This window comes from Phaethon lepturus, unplaced genomic scaffold, assembly GCF_000687285.1.
Source record: "Phaethon lepturus isolate BGI_N335 unplaced genomic scaffold, ASM68728v1 scaffold2950, whole genome shotgun sequence".
Lineage (NCBI taxonomy): Eukaryota > Metazoa > Chordata > Aves > Phaethontiformes > Phaethontidae > Phaethon > Phaethon lepturus.
In genome coordinates, this window is record NW_010510976.1 from 1 (window position 1) to 21370 (window position 21370).

General features: G+C 35.9%; 1 protein-coding gene across 1 annotated transcript in view; it reads left to right on the plus strand.

The window, feature by feature from the left end:
* Positions 1 to 249: 249 nt before the first annotated feature.
* DYNC2H1 (dynein, cytoplasmic 2, heavy chain 1) overlaps positions 250 to 21370 on the plus strand; it is a gene marked incomplete at its 3' end in the record, with an annotated part of 42320 nt that continues 21199 nt past the window's right edge. Inside the window, exons 1-20 of the mRNA XM_010282272.1 lie at positions 250 to 450; positions 2299 to 2469; positions 3452 to 3587; positions 3909 to 4027; positions 4604 to 4748; positions 5530 to 5762; positions 6016 to 6150; positions 6246 to 6359; positions 6554 to 6665; positions 6841 to 6965; positions 8286 to 8461; positions 9835 to 10030; positions 11275 to 11370; positions 12995 to 13147; positions 13258 to 13356; positions 15477 to 15616; positions 15709 to 15937; positions 16407 to 16534; positions 17752 to 17867; positions 19128 to 19255. Coding sequence (XP_010280574.1) covers positions 250 to 450; positions 2299 to 2469; positions 3452 to 3587; positions 3909 to 4027; positions 4604 to 4748; positions 5530 to 5762; positions 6016 to 6150; positions 6246 to 6359; positions 6554 to 6665; positions 6841 to 6965; positions 8286 to 8461; positions 9835 to 10030; positions 11275 to 11370; positions 12995 to 13147; positions 13258 to 13356; positions 15477 to 15616; positions 15709 to 15937; positions 16407 to 16534; positions 17752 to 17867; positions 19128 to 19255 — 2952 coding nt within the window. The remainder of the gene's footprint in view (positions 451 to 2298; positions 2470 to 3451; positions 3588 to 3908; positions 4028 to 4603; positions 4749 to 5529; positions 5763 to 6015; positions 6151 to 6245; positions 6360 to 6553; positions 6666 to 6840; positions 6966 to 8285; positions 8462 to 9834; positions 10031 to 11274; positions 11371 to 12994; positions 13148 to 13257; positions 13357 to 15476; positions 15617 to 15708; positions 15938 to 16406; positions 16535 to 17751; positions 17868 to 19127; positions 19256 to 21370) is intronic.

Sequence of the window (21370 nt, forward strand, 5' to 3'; positions counted from 1 at the left end):
TTGCCCGTCGCCACCCGGACCAAGGTCGCGAGCGCGCCAGGGCCGCCATTTTCAGTCACCATAGTGACGGGTCCTGGCAACACAGGGACGCCGGGAGAACTCGGGCCTCGCCCCGTACCCCAGCGTGAGCCGCCGTCCTTCCCGCCGCCCGCCCTTTGGCTCTGCTCCCGTCAGCCCTCCGCGTACTCCCGTGGGGTGCTGGATCCACCCCCGTCTTGAGCCGGCCGGGCGGGGGTGCGTCCTGCCAGCATGGCCGCGGAGGGAGACAAGAGGAAGCGCTTTATTTCATCCACGGCTGCTAACTACTTCGGACTGGATCCAGCAGTGGGTCCCGCTGCCGTGGCCGCGGGGTTGCATTCCCGTCCGGAGCTGACCAACTTCCTCGACGACGGGAGCGAGTTCCTCCTCGTTGTGCAGCACTCGGGCAACCAGCTCACGGCATCCAACAAGGTACGGTCGCGCCCAGCCGCCTTCGGATCCAGCGTGTCCACTGCGTCCCGGTGTGCGAGTGGGGATGCAGAGCCTGGCGTCCAGCCCAGGTTTAGTGGTCATAAAAGATTGGTATCTGATTTGGGAGACATCTTCCTGCTGCAAGTGTCTGTGCTGGTCTCAGTGGCTGCTGCGTAAAATACTGGCCCAAGAGTCTATGAAGACCATATGGTCCGCTGTGTGAAACACGTTAGTGGATTGTGCCCATGCTGTGACGTAGTTGTATTGTAGGATAGACATACTGTGACTGTGTGAATGTAATGCAGCCTGGAGAATGGCACTTTGTCTCGCTGCAAAGGCCGGGTGGAGTCTGATGTACTGGGTTGTTCCTGGGCGAGGGTGCGTGCAGGTGACTGGAAGGATTGCATTGCCAATGTCCATGCAGGAAACGTGGCCCAATATGTGGTGCATTGACTGATATTTGACAAGTCTCGAGGCTGATCTTTGTCCAAATCATGCATTTTGCAGGTGGTTGTGTCCAGCTGTGAGCAAATCTGAGGTTTGTTGGGTGAGGTGTCCTAGTCTGAGTGTTGCATTCTGCGAGTGACTCATCCGAGTGATAGCGTGGGGTGTGATGTGCGGTGAATGTCACCATGTAGTTGGGACACGGTATGGTGCCCGCCACATAAAGTGTACAGGCAAAGTGCGGGTCTTGATGTGCATCCCATCATTCTGCTGTGAGACCAGGGATATGGTGTCAGTTCTGTCAGTGACAGTTTTTCTCTGCGCTGAAGGCTAGTGTCATGGCCAGTTAACATATGAACTGCTGTGAGGACCAGTAACTTACATACCTCCTGGTGTAATCGTCTGTATGGTCTGTGAAGTCTAGCAGATGCTATATTCATGAAAGAATGAACATTTACGTGTACCAGTTTTTGGGTTGTGCTACTGAGCCACTGTCTAAAATACAAAGCCACTGTCAAGAGCTGTGGAAGATCAAATGCATATTGGGGCTATAATATATACCTGTTGTCTCAGTGAAACGATGTCTGTAGGTGTTGGGCTAAAAACTTGATACGAAAGTAAAACTGATACTGTCTAGTAAAATTGAAAGCTGCTAGCCCTCTGTTTCTTTTAACAGAAAAAAATTTCACAGATGTTTACAGTTGCACAGAATTTGGGATTTCAGCTAACGTATCTTTTTGCTATTGTTTTATCAAAAGTTTAATAATATTCTCCTGTTTTATGAATTCTCCTTGGCCACAAATAATTTCAATAATTGATTTTATGGCAATTTTTGGAACTTTACCCATAAGTTGGACTGTGAAGGGAACAAGAGTCATGTCACAAGTTATTTTACTGATGAAGGAGCATGCCTTTCCCTGTCCTTGAGAAGTCTATGAATTGCAATGGAGTTGTGTATCTACAAACTCAGGAGAACAATACTGAATATTTAGAAAAATATTCCCAAAGTTATGTAGCGTAAAAATGCAATAAAAAAGATAGCCTTCATGCTTAGTTTTCTCTAGGGATGAGATGAAATTTCTTGTTTGTCCCCAGAAAGTGGCAGGTGGAGTTTTCAAAATCAAAATAGTGTAAATGTGGTATTTATGGATATTTTATAATGAAAAAGGCATTATATATTTACTGTTGGAATTCAGGTACCTATAAACTCAGGAATGAGTATAATAAAAGTTTTCATTTTCTGTGCAAATCACATACTATGAGAATGTTATCAGAGCCCATAGGGAGTAATAGGATTTTTTTTTTCTTTATATGAGTCATTTGTGTAAATGGTGTACATAATTTAGTATAATATGCAGTCAATGACAGTTTTCTAAACAAATCCTGTCATCTTGATTATTACAGATTGAAGCTACTGATGGAAAGAATAATGTTTTGGTGTTCTTTAAGCTGCGACCTGATGTAATTACAGAAGATAATCTTCATAGTAATATTCTTGTGTCATCTATGCTAGATTCACCAATTAACACTCTTTATCAAGCTGTACGACAAGTTTTTGCACCAGTATTACTGAAGGTGAGCAATATACCAATTTAAATGTTCTGTAGATTTATACTGAAACATTGAAATTCCAGGGGGTGTTAACTATTCTGAGATAAAATATTTTATGTTTTAAAAAGAAAATATTTTAAAAGCTTATATCATAGATGATAGTTCTAATTTCCAAATTGAAGAAGATACTTCACTTCCTGTCAGTAAGGATGAGAGGAGGATTCTGGTCATACATATGCCTGACTAGAACTGTGGACTACACTGAGCAGTGGTGGTTAATGGAGACAACAGCTCTTTACCTGATTTCCACCAGTAATTCGAGTTTTGTGTCCTTTTCTTGCTTTAGATATTCTTATATGAAATTCATAGGTCTGTATCATGCAAACTGTGATTCCACAATATGTGGCAGATAGGTGTGCTAGACTCTAGATTAATTTGTACAGCTGCATTTTTCATAGTTTTACTTTTTTTAAATGTTCTGAGGCTTTTCCTTCTGTTCCATTAGAGAATATATTTCCTTTGTGGGTTTTTTGTCAATAACAATGACCATAGCTGTATTTCATAAGCTGAACAAGCAGAATTTCAGCATTTACATATTTTTAATTTCTTATATGTCATGGTATTAATAAAATCTTAGAAAAACGCGATAACTTCTAGTATTTTATTCTAGCAATTTCCAGATTCTACTATTGAAGTAGTTTCCAAATTTATTTAACTTAAGAGAATTCATTAACAAAGGCATTTGAACATGTTTTCAGAGTGTCTTCATAAATCCAACAGCTGACTTGATTTTGTGATAAAAAAATTTCTACAGTATTATTCTAGGTAGTTAAGTGAAAAGAATGAGGTGCTTTTCCTTGACTTTAAGAAAAAGAAATTATTACATTATCCCACCATGTGGTTGGTTACTGCTATTAATCTGAATAATTTTTTAAAAAAGATTAATGGTAGGAAAATAGTAATTGTTCTATCATGTGAGTCACAATTTTTGAAATTTTCATTGCAGGATGAGAGATGGAGTAAAACATTTGATCCCAAACTCCAGAAACTTTTAAGTGAGCTTGAAGCTGGCTTGGGTACTCTTCTCAGAAGATCAGACCCTAATTACACAGGAACAAAATTCAGTGAAGATGATGTGCGAGGTTTGTTTTGCAGTTACCACTTTTATAGTTAATTTCAGTTAGGAGTAAATAATTTATTTGCAGGTTGAGTTTTCAATCTTTATTATCCCAGGGACTGCAGAATGTGAAATATAACAGGTTGTGGTGAGTAGATTCGAATTAGTGATGATCAGCTCTGGTTTCTTGGTATGAACTTGATACTATATCTAGTCAGAGTCAGAAGTTGAAGGATAATTACATAACCATACAGTGAAAATTTGCTTTAAAGGTATGTTTTGACTGAAAATATTTTGTGACCATTCATATATTTCATATTTAAACATTTTCCATTATTGTTTGCAGCTATACTTACACCAACAGATGAATTTCAGTTTTGGATAGAATGTGCTCGTCATGGAAGTAAATGGTGTAGTAAAGAGAGAGCTTCCCATTTTAAAGACCTTTTTGAGGAGATTGCAAACGTATGTTTTCTTTTGTGTGATCAGTGATATATTTGTAGACTTAGTAAAAAACACTGTTCTTATGCAATATATGTCAGTATATGTACACCCTTTTCAAATATATGAATATATAACTATTTAATTATTTTTTGTCAGGCAAAATTTTACTTTAAATGACATTCCTGTAGTTTCTAGTGACAACGGTGCAGGGGAATGCCAACATTTAATTGGGAGCAGATTTGACCATTGAATACTAAGAGCTGCTGTAGAAAATACAACAGTATGCTACGGTGTGTGAACTAGAATTGACTCGTGAAATTATAAAAAGGAAAACTGAAAATACAGACAGTAATAATGAATGCTGTCGTGCAAAATTTTTTGGCACCTGTAAAGTCCTTGCTTGAATAGTTTCTTCAGATATCAATACATTCTACATATGAGTAAACTTACACAAATGGTTGTTTTTTGAGAGGATTATGCCATATTCCATTAAGCAATAAAACCCAGGAAACTATTGCAATTGCCAGCTTCAGAAAAGTATAAATGTTTCTACAATACCAGTTGCAGAGTAATCGTACTAAGGATATTTTTTCCTAGGATTATTACAACTTGGATAGTCTCTCATTATTTGAAGTTGTGGATTTGGTGGAGACTACCAAGGATACTGTTGATAGTGTATGGAGACAAACAGAACATGATCCTTACCCACAGCCACGCATGTGTAATCTCCTGGATGTAATAGGTAAACTTTTATGCAGTCTTTATTAAATGAACAGTTGAGAAAAAGTAAAATGAATCCTTGAGCAGAGACCTTCTTCCTCCTAAAGGTACCTGTGATAGCCTACAGCATTAAGGTGCTTTCTTCTGGTAATTATGATCCATGAACATTATCTGCCTCATAGTATCCAATAATTCAGGCAGTTCCGGTAGATGCCTTCACACATGCTTGGGAAGATGATTGATAATAACAAGATGGAGTTGGATACCTTTCAGCCTGTGGACTGGATTTGCCTTGCTTCTGTTGTTTGACTCCTTGTCTTTCTCTCAGAGCAGAAAATTTATTTACATAAACTCCTACTGGAAAGTTGATTCAGTCTATGTGCAGGTGAGAGCAGGACATGCCGAGAGGTTGGTTCTCTCATTCTCTCAACAGCAGTCCCACGTTCTGTGACAGGCATGAGACAGTGAGTTTGTCTGCTGCTGCCAGATGTGTGTATACATGAGGGGAAGGATTGCTGGAGGCAGCCAGCTGCTGCCATTACTGCTGGTAAAGACAGATGCTTGTGTATGGATTCCAGAATCCAAATCCATCAGCTTCTGATGTTGGACCAACCTCTGTTTAACTTGGAGATGTTTAAGAGATTTATTGAATCTGAAACAAAATAACCAGTTATTGATACATTTGTGTGGTTTGAAATCAAGACATTACACTAGTTTTTTAAAAATGTGATTGGTCTAGCATTTAAAGGAATTATTTTAAACAAACATAACATATTGCTATTGTATCTTTTTTTGTGTTCTAGGTGGCTCGCTAGGTAGATATGTTCAGAGAAAACTAGCAGCTTTGAATTTGTGGGAGGATGCTTTTCACAGTGTTAAAGAAAATCTAAAGGCTGGCATCTTGATTTGTGAGCAGTGGGTGTCAGCTTGTGAGTACCTAACTGGACAACTGTGGCAACGTTATACTCTACATCCATGGAAAAATGAGAAATATTTCCCTGAATCGTTAGCCAAACTTGGCAAACGTCTTGATGAGGTAGAGATTTGAATTATACACATTTATTTCGTTAGGCACAGGAGTAAACAAGATTGTTTTAAGTTAAAAAAGGGAATTAAAATTCTTTTATAACCTTTTCAGAGACAGATAAGATTCCATAATCTGTGTTTGCCTAAGCCTTTCAAAAAGTTTCTTCTAAAAAGAAGAGGGATGGAATGTGCTACTTGTGCTTTTTGCTTCTAAATGTAAGTTTTACTTAAAATTGTGTTGAAAATATTTTTTTCCGTTATAGGTGCTAACTGTTAGAACACTACATGAAAAACTTACATTCTTTTTGCCAGTTGGAGAACAAAATGCTTTACATCTTGCCCAAGTGTTTGAACCCTTTGCTGGCCTAAGTCCTGTACACTATAATCCTTACACAGAGGTATGATGCCTATTTTTAATTTACTCACATTCTTTCTGTGACTTATGATGATGTATGTGGGTAGTCCTAAACTAACACGAACTCATTCTCTCTAGCCATTGTGGAAAGCAGCAGTCTCTCAGTATGAAAGAATTATTGCACCAACAGAACAAAAAATAGCAAGCAAATTGAAGAAATTTATTACAGAAATTCAGGACAGTCCTCAGCAGGTATGGATACTTTTATAGTCTGAAAACTTTCCTAAAGATAAAGTTACTGAATTCTTAAGTAGTCAGTTTAGAGCACAGGAGTAAGTACTTAGAGCCAAAGACAGTACTTATGAACAGCACTAATGAGTAGTGTCAGAATGTGTTTAATTTTAGTTCAGGAGAAAGAGATGACTTTTTAAATCTTCATATTCTAGCTTCTTCAAACATTTCAGAAATATAAAGAATTGATAAAGCATCCAAATATAAGCAAAGAATTGCTTTTTGAAAGGGAAACACTGCTAGCAAGACTTCAAGACTATGTCAAAGGTAAGAATGTATTTAAGAGTATTTAATTGCATTAGTTTTTTTTGCAAATACTAGAATTCTTTACTTACTTTTAGAATTATGTTAATATCCCTAGTGTATTTTTATAACCACAATAATAATTTTAAGCTTGTTCTGTTAGGTTTCCAGTCTAACATGAATCTTTTGCTTGTGTTAGACTATCAGACAGACTTTGAAACTCGATGCCATGGTGTTCCTGGTGATGTTTCTGGACCACTGTCAGGCAAAAACCTTTCTGAAGTTGTCAATAATATTGTATGGGTACGGCAGCTGGAGCTGAAGGTAACAGGTTCTGTTACTGTTTAGACATAATATTGTCATGGAATGTAAAGCATGGTATCTGAGATTCTGGTGAGGAATTCCCCACAGAAAAATGGTGGCTTCCCAAGAGTTCTATAACCAAGATTCCATATCAGTAGTACTGCTTGCTAAGTAGAATTTTATTAACTGATGCAGAAGACAGTCTTTTCGTAATACACTGGACTGCCTGCTTTTATGACTCAATTTTTTTGGCAAAAAAAAGATCAGAAGTCTGAGAGGAGGTGTTTTTCTTAAATTTTACCCCCCAGTTTTCATAATTTTAAAATATTTAAGATTTACAGATAGCCAGATTCTGAAATCCTAATTCTCACCCGTTACTACTAACCTGTGCAGTGTCCCCTTGAACTCAAAGAGATTTCTTGGTAGTTTTTTGAGTCAGTGTCTGCCAGGGAATTTACTACAGAGACTGTAGTAAATGTCAAATGATTCTGTGTTCTCTTACAACAGGATGATTTTAAAACATATTTGACTCTGTTTTAACTTATTTTTGTTAGTTTGTATTTACACTTTAGTTGGAAACTCTGGAACTTTTTTGTGAAAGTATTGACTAGTTAAAAGCAAAATATTTTCTGTAAACGTAAGTGCCATTTACAATAACTATAGATTTGCATCAGAAGTTATTTATCCCAGAATAACTATTAGCTCATTTTTTTGGCATTCACCTGCGATAATCTCAAGGGCCCATTTCAGCTGAATGGAACAAAGGGTGGAGGTCTTACAGGTGTTATTTTGTTATGTGTCCTACAGAGAGAACAGCAGCAATTCAGGCAGGTTTCAAAATTGTTTCTTCTGCTTGGTCTGCTAAAGATCTAGAGAGCAGTTCATCTGATGTGCGTCAGTTGTGTGTCTACTTTAGGCTGTGCTAAATTTTGTAATCGCTCTCAAATTTCCACTGATTGTAGTGATTAGGGTTTTGATTAATTTGTCCACATGTAGATGTGAAATCCCATTTGAAATACTTTTGTGTATTGGCATAGATCTTATAGATAGGACAAATGACACATGGGAGATTGTACCTGTATGGAGAATTAACTAAAGACCAGGTGGGATACTCTGATGTGTCTTAACAGTAGTAGACACCTGTGGTGGACAACTTATTCACACCCAGTTTGCTGTAATGGGAATTTGAACATCTGGAACACAAATCAGGATTCACTTTTTTTTCCTAATTGTTTTTTTAGTCCCACTTGCATGTTTTCTAATACTGATTTTTGTTGTGATTTTTCTTTTCTGATTGAATACCGGGAAGTTGAGCTGCTTTTCTTTGTGATTGTGTTTAAGGTGGATGACACTATCAAGCTGGCAGAGGCTCTTCTGTCTGATTTACCTGGCTTTCAAACTTTTCATCGAAGTGCAGATTCTTTTCTGGAACAGTTAAAAGTATATGAACAAGAACAATTTGGTGATTGGTCTAGGAATATCCAGTCAGAATTATCAAATCCCAAGTCAGGACTTTGGTAAATATATTCTTGTTTAAGTAATGTTTATGCTGAACTCTGTAGTGTGGTGTAATTCAACAGATCTTGGTGAAGGAAATAAAAAGCTGTACAGAATTGAGAATCGGTGGAGAAGCAAAATGGAAGAGTTTATTATCATTTAATCATCCTGCCAGGCTTGGTTGGTAAGGTGAAGTATACAGGACAATGTTAATAACCAATCTTGCAGTTTCTATTAACACCTAGAATGAAAGACATGTTTGGTCTGCTTGTTGTTACTACTTGTTATCCATTGTAATCCATATAGTGATTAATGTCTAGAAACCAGATGAGACTAGGGTATAGCTGTGACATACAAATGACATATGTAGAGTAACAAATTAATTGCTATTCACAAGAAATTCTGCAGTTTAAATAGAGTGGATGAAAGAAGAGCAAGAAAATAAATTTAAACCTCATGAATTGTGTTCCCCAAAATAATTAAATTACTTTATGGGTTATTAAAATGTATTTTAATAATTCTTTAATTAATTTGCCACATAGCTTCTGTCTGCATCTCTGAGTGTTGCAAACTTTCTTTGGAAAAAGAGTTTGTCTACAGTTTCAGAGGATACAGAAGTTGATACTTCTGAGAAAACTTTTATTTTATGAAAAACACTCAAATATAACAAATAAGCAGATTCAGCATTCCAATATATAACAGCCATCTAATTTATTAGTACCATAAAATTCTGTTACTGTGAGATTTTAAAAGATGTGAAGAGATTAATTAAAAGGAAAAGAGGTGGTTTACTGCAGCAGGGAATGCAGTGGAGATGGGAACTAGAAAAAGATGAAAAAAAAAAGTGAAAAAGTGAGTAAGTTTATATGAAAGAAGCCTAGAAGGATGGTGGTAGAAGCATTATTATGGTAGAAAAAAAAATAGAGTAAAACCTAAAGATGTTCTTATTAGCATCTGATTGTGTATAGCAAAATGTTCCACTGATCCAAGTCCTGGTTCTTGGATTGATTCCCTCAGAGAATTTCTTCCCCTTTGCAGTACTGAAGGCTGGGGACAGTAAAGTGCCTGCTTGAGAGAGTGTGATGGATCCAGTGTATTTGAGAAATACTGTCTAGCTGTGAGTTACTTGTTAACTATTGTAACAAGTGAGAAAAACTTTGTGAGCAAAGCCAATAGGCATTGTTCATTTCTTCTTGTCTTCACTGGCTTTGAATGAAGAGAAGGATTACTGGAGTAATTTGTGAGTAAATTAAAATGTTAATAAACATAGAAAAACGTAATAGAATGACATCAAGCTTTTTATAATTGTTTATTATATTATTATAGCATGCACCTAAGAAAGGTTCCGTATAAAATTATATTCAATAATATGTTTAATTTGATTTTGGTTTAGCATCCAAGCTAATAGTCCTGTAATGGAGTTGGATCATGTTTTTGGAACATTAAACATACTTTATTCAGATCGTTTGGTGACTCTCCTAAGAGAAGTACGTCAGCTATCAGCACTTGGTTTTGCTATACCAGCTAAAATACAGCATGTTGCAAACACTGCGCAAAAGTTCTGTAAGCAGGCGGTCATCCTCAAACAGGTATAAGATTAAATATCATCATAACTTCCTGTTCAGACTTCTCAGCTTTAGTAGTAGAACTTTTCTAGAGTATTATGTTTTCTGACTGTGTGGTTAAGCTTTTTGCTGTGTTGTCTGTATGAAAGTGACTTGTTTCTTGAACAAATTAACTAAATCCTTAAAAGAAAAACAAAAATAAAGAAATGCCTTACATTTTTCCAAATGTAGTGGCATTTACATGCCATTACAATTGCAGAATGTGTCTTCTTTTGAAACCAAATAAATTATAGTATTAAAGCCATGTGAAGTTGCTGTATGAATATATGAAAATAAGACGAGTAATTAATTGATCTTTAGGTTTTAGTCTCAGCTTTTGATTATTTTAATTGAAGGAGAATGTCATAAAATGGACCCACTTGTCCTCACCATTGCTAGTTTTAAACTGAAAATATATTAACAAGTATTTTAATAGAAATGTGTGTTTGTTTTTTTTGGGGGGTATTTTTTTTTGATTGGATTCAGTGCTGTGTAAACTTTTATTTGGCTTATATTTCAGTTGAAAGACCATGTTAAGTTTTCTTCTGTTACTATAAGATGCAAGAATAAATACGTATGTATTGGTAAAAATTCTTTTGTAGATACACAGGTTTAATTCAGTTTCACATGAGGCATCGTTGGTATCTGAGGTACCTGCACAGCTAAGGCAGAGATGACGCAAGACCTACAAGATACCCATGCATCTGGATCATTGACAGGTGCCCAAGTAGAAACCTTAGTCATCTCAAAAGGCACTAGATGTCTATGTGTGGACAACTAAACCAAGTTGCAGGGTACCCCTCTTACTCCAGCTGCCCGTCTGGAAGTAAATAGATGTTTTTTAGGTCTTGTGTCATATCCTGGCAGATGTCACAGATACTTGAAGGCCTCTGAAATGATGCTAGATGCCTACATTTGCATGAAATAGTGGAACTGTTCCACTAATAATAAATCAGAAACTGAACCTATTTCACTTAAGGTGAGTTATAATTACCTCAGACATGTGTAAGTAACAGTCTTTTTTTGATATTAGAATTCATCACTAGAAGATAGGATCACATTAGCATTGTATATGTACGTTATTTTTGTAAACATTTTACTAGTATAGTTAATTCTCATTTCTTAATGGCATTGATTGGGCAGTACTTTCAGACATATCCTGCATTACATTTATTGGCATATAAATATTTTTCTGTCTTCTTGTGAATTTAATCTCTCCATTTTTACAGGTGGCGCATTTTTATAATTCTATTGATCAACAAATGATTGAGAGTCAGAAGCCGATGATGTTACAATCTGCTCTAGCATTTGAACAGATAATTAAGGTGAAAGAATTTCCCTCTCTTTGTATTTTTAATTTCAATTGTATCTGTGTGTATTCTGTGCTGCTTTTTCTGTGTTTATTGCTGGACGTTTTAACTGCAGCCATCCCATACAAGCAACACCATCTGATTAATTAGCATTTATTGAAATCAGTGGGCCTCTTATTTTTGTATTGCCATTTAGATAACTGCTTACTCCTTTTTACTTGGGATATTAGTGCAATATGCTCTCTCAGGAATTTAGTATTTGAATTTACACGTGAACCATAAGGTAGTCAATTCCTTAATAGTTGGGAATGTAAATCCTATTTTAACAGTTTTAAACAATAGTATTTTGGTCTATTTTAGTAAAAATGTTATATACTTTACTCTGGCGATAAATTAGTATTAAGGAATGGTTTCACTGTTTTGGATTATTAAATCTCTGGATTTTGTAATTCTCTTGAATATTTCTTGTTCATGTTTTGTGCAGGTTGAAAGTAGATAGTTTGTGTTTCATATTAAGAAAAAAGAATCTCTGGATATACCTGATTATTAACTTATGCATGCAGTTTGTTACAGTGGGTTGGTGTTCAGTCGTAATATAGTTGCTTGGAGAAGAGGCTTTTTTTGTAATTGCTAGGAGGTTCACTATGGTTAAAGAAGTTTTAGATTCTTTTAAGGGATTTGGAGGAATTTATTTATTTTAATTTTTCTGCTTTGAAGGGGCAATATAAATTTAAAAATTACACTACAATCTACAGTTTTTTAACACCATATCTCTTTTATGTCTGGAGAAGCATGTTGTATATTATGAATTTCAATTTACTGATTTTGATCAGTTTGAGGTACTCCACCCTCTTCCAACATTCTTACAATGTGAGAATGGCTGAAGAATTATAACATGCCCAGAAACTCTGTATTGGGCAGGAGAATAAAGCCTTCAGAGCAAGCATTACAGAAACGATTTGAAGCTCGCTCCTGAGAACCATTTTGCAAGACAGAGTTTAAAAGGGGAGTTGAAAGTAGAAGGGATGTTTGGGGTTGGGATTAGTTCACACAAAATGTTGGAGAGTCCAGACCAAACTGTAGGTTCAAAAGTGTCCTGGAAGAAGTTCCCAAACTGTCTCTTAATTTTTCCTTGGGCTGGCATAAGCCCCACAGAATCTTCATAAAAAGCCCAGATAAATGGAAACCCTCAAAGCTGCTTATGAGTCAGAGGAATTTTACAGTGTAATTTTAAAAAATTGTTTCATGATAAACAGGTGAAGTTGGATAGCAATTATTAGTGTCACATTTTGGTTTTTGGTCTATGCAGAGCAAAGAGGAAGGGAGTAGTTTAAGGTGTCCTCTCAGCTTAAGATGTTTATTTATGTAAGTGGGGCAGGAGTCTCAATATCAGTGAATTTATTTCAAGCTCTGTTAAGAGTCTGGCATTAATCCTTCCCCAGTGCATTGATGTAGCTATAATGATATGCCCATGTGTCCCTGATTTGCCAGATTATTATGTCTCTAGTGCAGTAGTGAGAGGGAGATCCTCCATTTTACTAGGAGTAAAATCGTCTTTCCCATATTATCACTTCCTGTATGCAAGCTGGTAGACTACATTTGTCATTAAATCTTACAAAGTTTGTATGTTTTTTTCAAGCATTCAAAATCTGGTCCTGGAGGAAAAGCTCAAATAACATGGGATAATCCTAGAGAATTGGAAGCTTATATCCAAAAACTCCAAGCTGCTGCTGAACGGCTTTCCACTGAAAATAGAAAACTAAGAAAGTGGCACACAAACTTCATTGAAAAGGTGTATTTTCCATGTGAAATTGAAATCACGTCTCTCATAGTTTACTTTACCCTTTCTTTCATTCACGTGGTGATGAATATGTTTTTTGTCCTTTAAAATTCTTTAAACAGGTTATATCGCTCATGAATATTGATCTACTTCGGCAGCAGCAGCGTTGGAAAGATGGACTCCAGGAGCTCAGAACTGTTTTTGCCAGCCTCGAGTCACAGGCAGGGTTTCATTATCATATCACAAACTGTGAACGTTTGACTGTTCAACCGTAATCAAGATTTAAGACTCAAACATAGGATAACAGAATTAATTTTGACTAAAGAGTTACTAGCTAGCTCAGGAAAACTGTACCTCACTCTCACTAGGGAGATGTGAGGTACAATTTCAGATGGGGAGGGTGAGGATAATCTTTTTTATGTCCTACTAGTAATGGGAGAAGAACAATATTTGGTCATATGACAGGGGTTAGGTGAAGAAATGTGAAAACCTTAGGTCATCTAGATCAGTTGTGTCTGAGCCATTAACACAAGGTAAAATAAAGAAATTGGTATAGGTATGAGTGATCCCCAGGAATAATAGAACAAATTTATAAAATCTAGAATTAAAATGCATTTCTACCTGAAATAATGAAAAAAGCCACATTTTTATTTGTTCACTTATCAATTGTCAATGTTTAGAATAGAATCATAGAATCGTTTAGGTTGGAAAAGACCCTTGAGATCATCGAGTCAGATGATTAAGAATTTGATTAAGAATATAATTTTATCAAAGTAATTAGATGATATTACTATCACCTAAGCTATTTTGAGGTATCATTCAAATCAATTTAGTTTTTCCTATAGCCTTCAGCAATAACAGGGCTATATTCTTGGATGGATGTGGTGTTCTTAGCCTTCCTAGTGCAAACCCAGATTATTTTAGTTGGTGTTTGCCAGCAAATAAATGCAGTATTTTTACTATATTCTTCTTATAATTTTTTCCACCTTCTCAAGATAATATGAATAATAAATAAGTCCATTAATTCAGCTTTTGGTTTGTACTTTCTTTTGAAATCTAGTTTGCAAATTTTTTTCTTGAGGTCAGGACATTTTGTGCAAATTAATAGTGTATATTTGCTTTAAGAGCTGTTTGAAAATTGTTTTGGTATTACAGAGTATTTTATATGGAAAATTAACTAAACTGTATTCAGTCACTTTTTTTTACCCTTGACTAGAAGTGATAAAACTTAACCGTGTGTCATTTTTTCACCATCCAAAATTACAAGATGGTATAGTCTTACTGCTGTTGTCATAAAGATTTTACATATTTCTTTAAAAACCCTATTTATAATTGTCTTAAGGCTTAATTGAGACAATTTCAAGTTTTCTTAATCTCTGGAATCTTTCTGTTGGAAGAGTTCCTCTGGGCAGCCTTGAACTGTAGGGCAGACCTTACCTGTGTAGCTTCCTGCAGCAACCTTGGATTGCCTCCAAAGCCCTGGCTGAAAATCTCTATCCAATTAAATAAGAAGAGAACCTGTTTAGCTGGAAGAGGTTTCTAATTTCTTTTTTAGCATGTGTTGCCCTTTTGAAAATCCCTGGATGGCTTACAAGTGACCATTTACAGATTTGAGGTTATGATACAGCTTTACACAGTCTTATAGTGCAATGTAGTAGATTCCAATGAAACTCTGAATTCTTTAAGATAAAAACTTACATCTAGTTGTTAGTTAACATTGATCTGTGGAAACACACAAGAATTTTCTGAAATACTGTTTAAAAGGTAGCTTACATATCAGAAGAAAACAAAAGGTGTGATATAGGTTTAGATCTCTCATTCAACCAGCTTTGTAGCTTATTTCTAGGAGAATCGCATGCATTTTAGAGTAACCTTGAAGAATCTCATCACCCTCTCAAGAATGGGTGATGAACCTCAGCGAAATTGTTATGCTGAACTGCCATAGAGACTGGTTTGATTTGGATATTTTTTAAAATTCCTATATTAATCTGAAATAAATGTAACAGGTCTAGATCTTCTTAATATTCAAACTGGTCACAGGTTCATAAAATATCTTAAGTTGAAAGGGACCCACAAGGATCATTGAGTCCAACTCCCTGTTCCTCGCAGGACTACCTAAAACTAAAGCATATGACTAAGAGTGTCGTCCAGATGCTCCTTGAACTCTGACAGGCTTGGTGCCGTGACCACTTCCTTGGGGAGTCTGTTCCAGTAGTGTGATACTTCTTTGAATTTTACTAAGATCCTGGTCTTCAGGCATTGTACTGTTCTCAGTTTCAGGTTATAATTACAGCTTAAGGAATAAAATGACCAAAAAAAAATAAACATTGTTAAATTTTAGGGTTTCAAATCATGTGATATGAAAGCTTGGAGGCAGCACTGGAATCATCAACTTTACAAAGCTCTGGAACATCAGTATCAAATGGGCTTAGAAGCACTTAATGAGAATTTACCAGAAATAAATATCGATCTAACATTCAAGTAAGATATTTTCTTTTTTCCTATTAGGAAAGTATTCTGTATCAGATTACATTCAAATATTAGTTTTTGTATGATTTTTTTTCACTTTTTAGGCAAGGCAGGTTGCAATTCAGACCTCCTTTTGAAGAACTTCGAGCTAGATATTATAGAGAAATGAAGAGATTCATCTCCATTCCAAATCAGTTTAGGGGAGTAAGTGAAGCAGAAGAAGAGTCTATATTCACTGTTATGACTGAAAGAAATGCAAGTGGATTTCTGACTGCTTTCAGTAAAGCAGAGGATTTGTTCAGAAGGCTGACAGACATTTGTAATCTATTCAAGGTATTTTCCATATTTGTCTGACTCATGAGTTTGTTTTTTGTAGATTTGTATCATTTTAAGCTTCAGACATTCTAGAAGTAACTGAGCAATGACGTTTGTGCATTATTGTCTTTTTCTGCAAGGCATATAAGCAAAAGCTCAGTAAGTCCATCCATGTTAAGCCAAACACTTAAGCACAGACCTAACTTGAACATATGTAGAGTTCCTGTTGAAACCTTAGTAATATAGGTGTCTTTCTACTCTTGTTCAAAATCTGTTTTGATTGTCCTTAAACGTGTGAATATGTCAAACCATTTTGTACCTCCTAATTTTTGCACTGAGAGAAATCTGTAGGTAATTGAAGGAACACACAGGTTAAAGAGAATGTCGCTTGAAAATGTTATTGAAGTGTTTTAATATTATTGAGAAACAGAGTTTTTTAGCCTGGAAAATATTTCTTTTCCATGAAATCAAAAATAACGTTGAAAAGGAATGGATCGTAATTGGCCAAGTAGATATGGAAACTCTGGTGAAGACACATCTTTCTAGCAAACAGGACTGGGAAAAAAACTTCAAAGCATTAAAAGTGAGAGGGAAAGAAGCAGAACGTCTTCCAAGGTATAGTGTAACTCTGTTCTTTTGTTTGAATAATGTATTCTAGCAGATACTTTAAAGGCAATAGTAAAATAGAAATACTCTTTTTATGTGGAGATGTAGATAGAATTTCAGGTGTTTTTAAAATATTGATGTAATTTTAAATTGTTTTTCATTTTTATTTTTAAACACTTACTCCCTTTTATATGCATAGCCTTCTCTTTTAGTGTCTCCCTTTTGTATGATGGGAAACTCCCTCAAAATTCAAGGCTGATTCTGAAATGTTACAAAACATGGTGATATTTTAACAATTCTTTTGGCTAAGTCCTGTATATGTGGCAGTTAGGAACAGCCTTCATAAATGTTTATACATGAAATAATTCCTGTACTGAAACACTTGATTACCTCTTATAGCTTGTAGCTTAAGATATGCTAGTGCAGGCTTTTATTCTTACATATATTCACATGGAATCTAGTGGGTTGCATTGCTTAGAGTTCTCAAAAGAAACTGGTGGGAATCATGTTCAGAATAAGGAAAAAGAGGTGACATTTCCTGCAGGCAAATGGACTGGTAGAATTTGTTGGCTAAGTGATATTCTGAGTGGTAAAGATTTTCATGAGTTCAAGGACAGATTGGGGTGAATAGAAGAGAAATTGGCTGACATGTCTTATAGCCAGAAACCACATGTGGCTATTTAAGTGCCGTAAGTTGAAAATAATTGGTGTTGAGGGAGGATACTCAGGAAGGTGTCAAATAAGGTAGCCCTTTTTCTTAGTGTTCTTTAGGCATCTACTTATGGTCACTGCGAGATGTTAGTTATGGGGCCTTGAAATGAGTCAGTATGGCTTTTCTTATGTTCTTAGGACTACTGAAGTCTGAGTTAGTAAATTCTCATGGAAATTAGAGACTTAAAGACATGACTGTACAAATAATTAAAATATTTTTGAGTACAGAAATAGTCCTTTTGAATTTAGTGACATTGGTTATATAAAGTCAAGAAATTTTCTAACTATTTGGAGGATAGACCTTAGTCCCCATAAAACTGTATATATATGCATAATGGTTATAAATATTTCAATACTATAAGTAATTTTCCTTGTAAGCTATGACTTCTATTTGTAGAATTATGAGGGAAATTTTTTCTTATTAGGGTGAACTATAGACATGCATAGATCTTAAAGATGTTGACATGTAAGTATACTACTGAATGTTTGCTATTTTTTAATCTTTTGTCTTGAAGCACGATCAGGATAGATTGTTTAACTGTTAATTGCAACCCTGTGAAAACTGTAATTGATGATTTCATCCAGAAGTTGTATGACGTTCTTGTTATTTCTTTGAGAAAATCTATTCAAGGTAAATAACTTTAACGAATAGTATTTTTTTTGTTTTTGTTGCACTTGTGGACATTTGTGTTAATGTAAATACTGTTTTTAAGAAATATTTTACTCTTGGGCACAGTAAGCTGCAGAAATCACAGTGCAGAGAAGGTAAACTGTTACTAATTTTTCACCACAGGCCTAACTTAAGACCCCCCTGATGTCCATGTGCATCTTTCCCATTCGCTTGTTTTGGCCACAGCTGTTCTGGAAGTAAAAGGATACATATGAACATTATTTTTCTTGTTTCTTTTGTCTGAAGGAAAATTTCTTTGTTGTTTCGGGGAAGAAAATGTGTTTGATGTTTGAGGGAGGAAAATTTCTTAGGCATTTGACAATAATTAATGGAGTCATCATGAAATGTCATTAAAAAGTTTATTAAATTTTTCTTTCACAAATTGAAATGCTTCATGAAGAGTCTTAAATAATCTAGACTTATTCCATAGAGTTACTTGTCACTTAGATTGTCAAAATGCAGAGTGTCTAAATGTGCAAAATATTTCCCTATTTTTGGATGGTCTCTGTATCTGGAAGAGGTAGACAAAATGGAATAAGGTGTAGATGATGAGAAATACCAGTGCTTTGTGCTTTAAATGTAACAATAAGCCCAGGAAACACAGAACAGGGGTTGTGCAGAAAGTGAATTATTTCCATAGTCTGAAAGATTAGTTGTTTTCTGGAAGACTTATTATTCTTTGAAATTGTAGAGCTCCTTTCTCAGTACCAGAAAGATCTACCTTGGTAGGAAAATACAGCGTTATAGCTTAATCAGGCTTTTGTTTGTGAATCTTTTCAATATTTAAAACAAGATGGCTTTAGTTGTTTAGTTTCTTTAAAACAAACAAACAAACAAAACCCCCAAATGCCAAAAGCATATTTAACATTTTCTCCATTTACCCAAAAAAAGACCTATACAGATTTTGAAAGTGTATGAATAAATGCCTCATGTATTTATATTTAATTCTCAGAAGGGACTCGTGATACTTAGGGTCTAAATCATGCACTGAACACTAAATCATACACAGTGGATTACATTTAAAAAGCTATGTGTAAACACAAACGTGCATTTTCTGCTGAAGCAGCATATAAGATTGGGGTCTGCAACTTTTTAAGCATATGCTTTGCATACATTATTATATGTTATGACAATCTTGTATCACAGTACATTTGTCTGACTTGGATATTTATTACTACAAATATTTTCTCCATGATAACTTTGTTTTCCACATTTATATAGCTCAACTATGTGATGTTTCTTCATTTCTCACTGATGCCATGGAAACATTGGTGATTAGGCCCCAGACTGTAGAGGAAATAGCAGAAGATAATTTAAAATACTTAAACCTACGCGAACGAAAAGAAGGGGTAAGATACTATTTTATCATATCCAGAACAACAGCTATCAAAAAATGTAATTGCTTTCTAGTGTGGAAACTTATATTTCATATAACTAGTTCAGAACATGCAGTGGCCCTATAGGATGAGGGCAGTGGTCCATGTAGCACAGTATTTTGTCTCCATCAGTAGAATAAAGTAGCTACCTAGGGGAAAATATAAGATCGGTGTAGCATATTTGATGCTTTCCCACACTTCTAGCCTCCAACCAGAACCTTTTTAGTTTTGTGTTGTTCCTGAGCATATAGTAACACTCAGTGGATTTCTCTTCCACAATCTTACCTCATGTCCTCTTGAAAGCAAATACACGTTTGACATCCAAAATATCCTCTGGTAAAGGTAGATCGATTACCCATTACATGAAGGACCCCTCCTTTTATTTTTTTTTCACATGCTATCTGTTAACTTCATACCGTTTAAGTCTTACATTGGAAGAGATGCAGACCAATCAGTCCCTATTCTTCCTTTTCATGACACACGATTATATTCTTCTTTGTTGTGTCCTGTATCAGCCATCTCTTTTCTAGATTAAAGAGTTTTAGCTTACCTAATCTTTTCGTATACATAAGCCCACTCATAACTTTGATCATCCTTGTTGCCCTTTGGTAAGTCTTTTCTAGTTTTGCAATTATCTTTTTCTATGGACCAACAGGATTTTGTACAATTTTTAAGATACGAACAAACCATGGATTTATATGATGAAATAGCAGTATTATCTTTTTTATTCTCTTTTTGATCCTTGTGACTCCTAACACTTGATTTACTTCCTACTGCTCAGGTTAAGCTGCAGTTTTGGTAAAACTGTCTCTCATAACCTCAAGATATCAGTCCTGAACTGCAGTCACTAGCTCAGAACTCAACTTGTACATGTGAAATTTATTTTTTCATATATATGTCACTTCATGGTTATCTACTTGAATTTCACTTGTCACCAGTATCATCAGTCACTATTTCTTCTAAGTTAGTTCTGCAGTTCTTCACAGGTGAACTATTTTAATACCTGGAATAACATAGTATCATCAGGAAACTTTATCATCGCACAGTTTAGTCTCCTTTTCCAACTCTTTTATAAAGACCTTGAGCAGTCCAGCACAGGAGTGTACAGAATCCCATGGGTGACCTTTTTCTATTGCAGGAACTAGCCATTTCCTCCTGTCTCTGTTTTCTGTCTTTTACGCAATTAATTATCTCTGCAAGGACCTTTGTTCTTATGTCAAGGTTACCAGGTTTCCTTAAATGCCTTTGGTGAGGGTTTGTGTTAAAAGCTCTTTGGAAACCCAACTGGAATATATAATTTTCATTTCCTTCATCCATACCCTTACTGATGCCTTTAAAGAACTCTGGTTCTACAAAATTGTCGAATTCTACAAAAGCTATATTAACTCTTCCCAACCAGATAATATTTATCCAGAAAAGGATTCAGTTCTAAATGAATGCATCTGAGTTTAGGTGTGTATATACAGGTGTCTGCAGGGTATGTGCTGTTAGTACACTCAGCAGAAATCTGGTTCAGTTGCCCACAGGTGCCGTTCTAGAGTTACTGAGGTGAATATCCAACATCCACACAAGACGGGCAGACCTAACAGAGGAGTTCTGGGAGGCCTCCGTGTTTCTGTAGTTGCAAGTGGAGGCCAGGCCAGTGCCCTAGAGCATCTCTAATGGCCCTAGACATGTATTTGTGAGAAACGGAATCAAGTCCCTAGTGAATGTAGTCAGCTGTAGCCTAGAGTGATCCATTGATCCTAGACACCTTGTGGCTGATCCTCCTGAATTAATTTTTTAGCTCCATTAAGAGCTCAATGCAGTTGTTCATACATAGGTGTGTAATGTTTTGGGGAAGTCCTGGCATATCTGAGAGCTCCATACAAGGCTGGCAGATACGATACAGGACGTATGGGAGACCCATAACTTTTGGGGCAGTGGATGTAAGGCAAATGGGATAGAGTAGGGGATCTCAAGTAATTCTGGAAACCTCTGTCATTAAATGATCGAGACCTCGGTAGACCTCAGTTTCAGTGTTCTTCTTTGGGGATAAAGGTGTTTTAGATGCCTACTTAACAAGCTCATGGGCAGACATCTAATTTT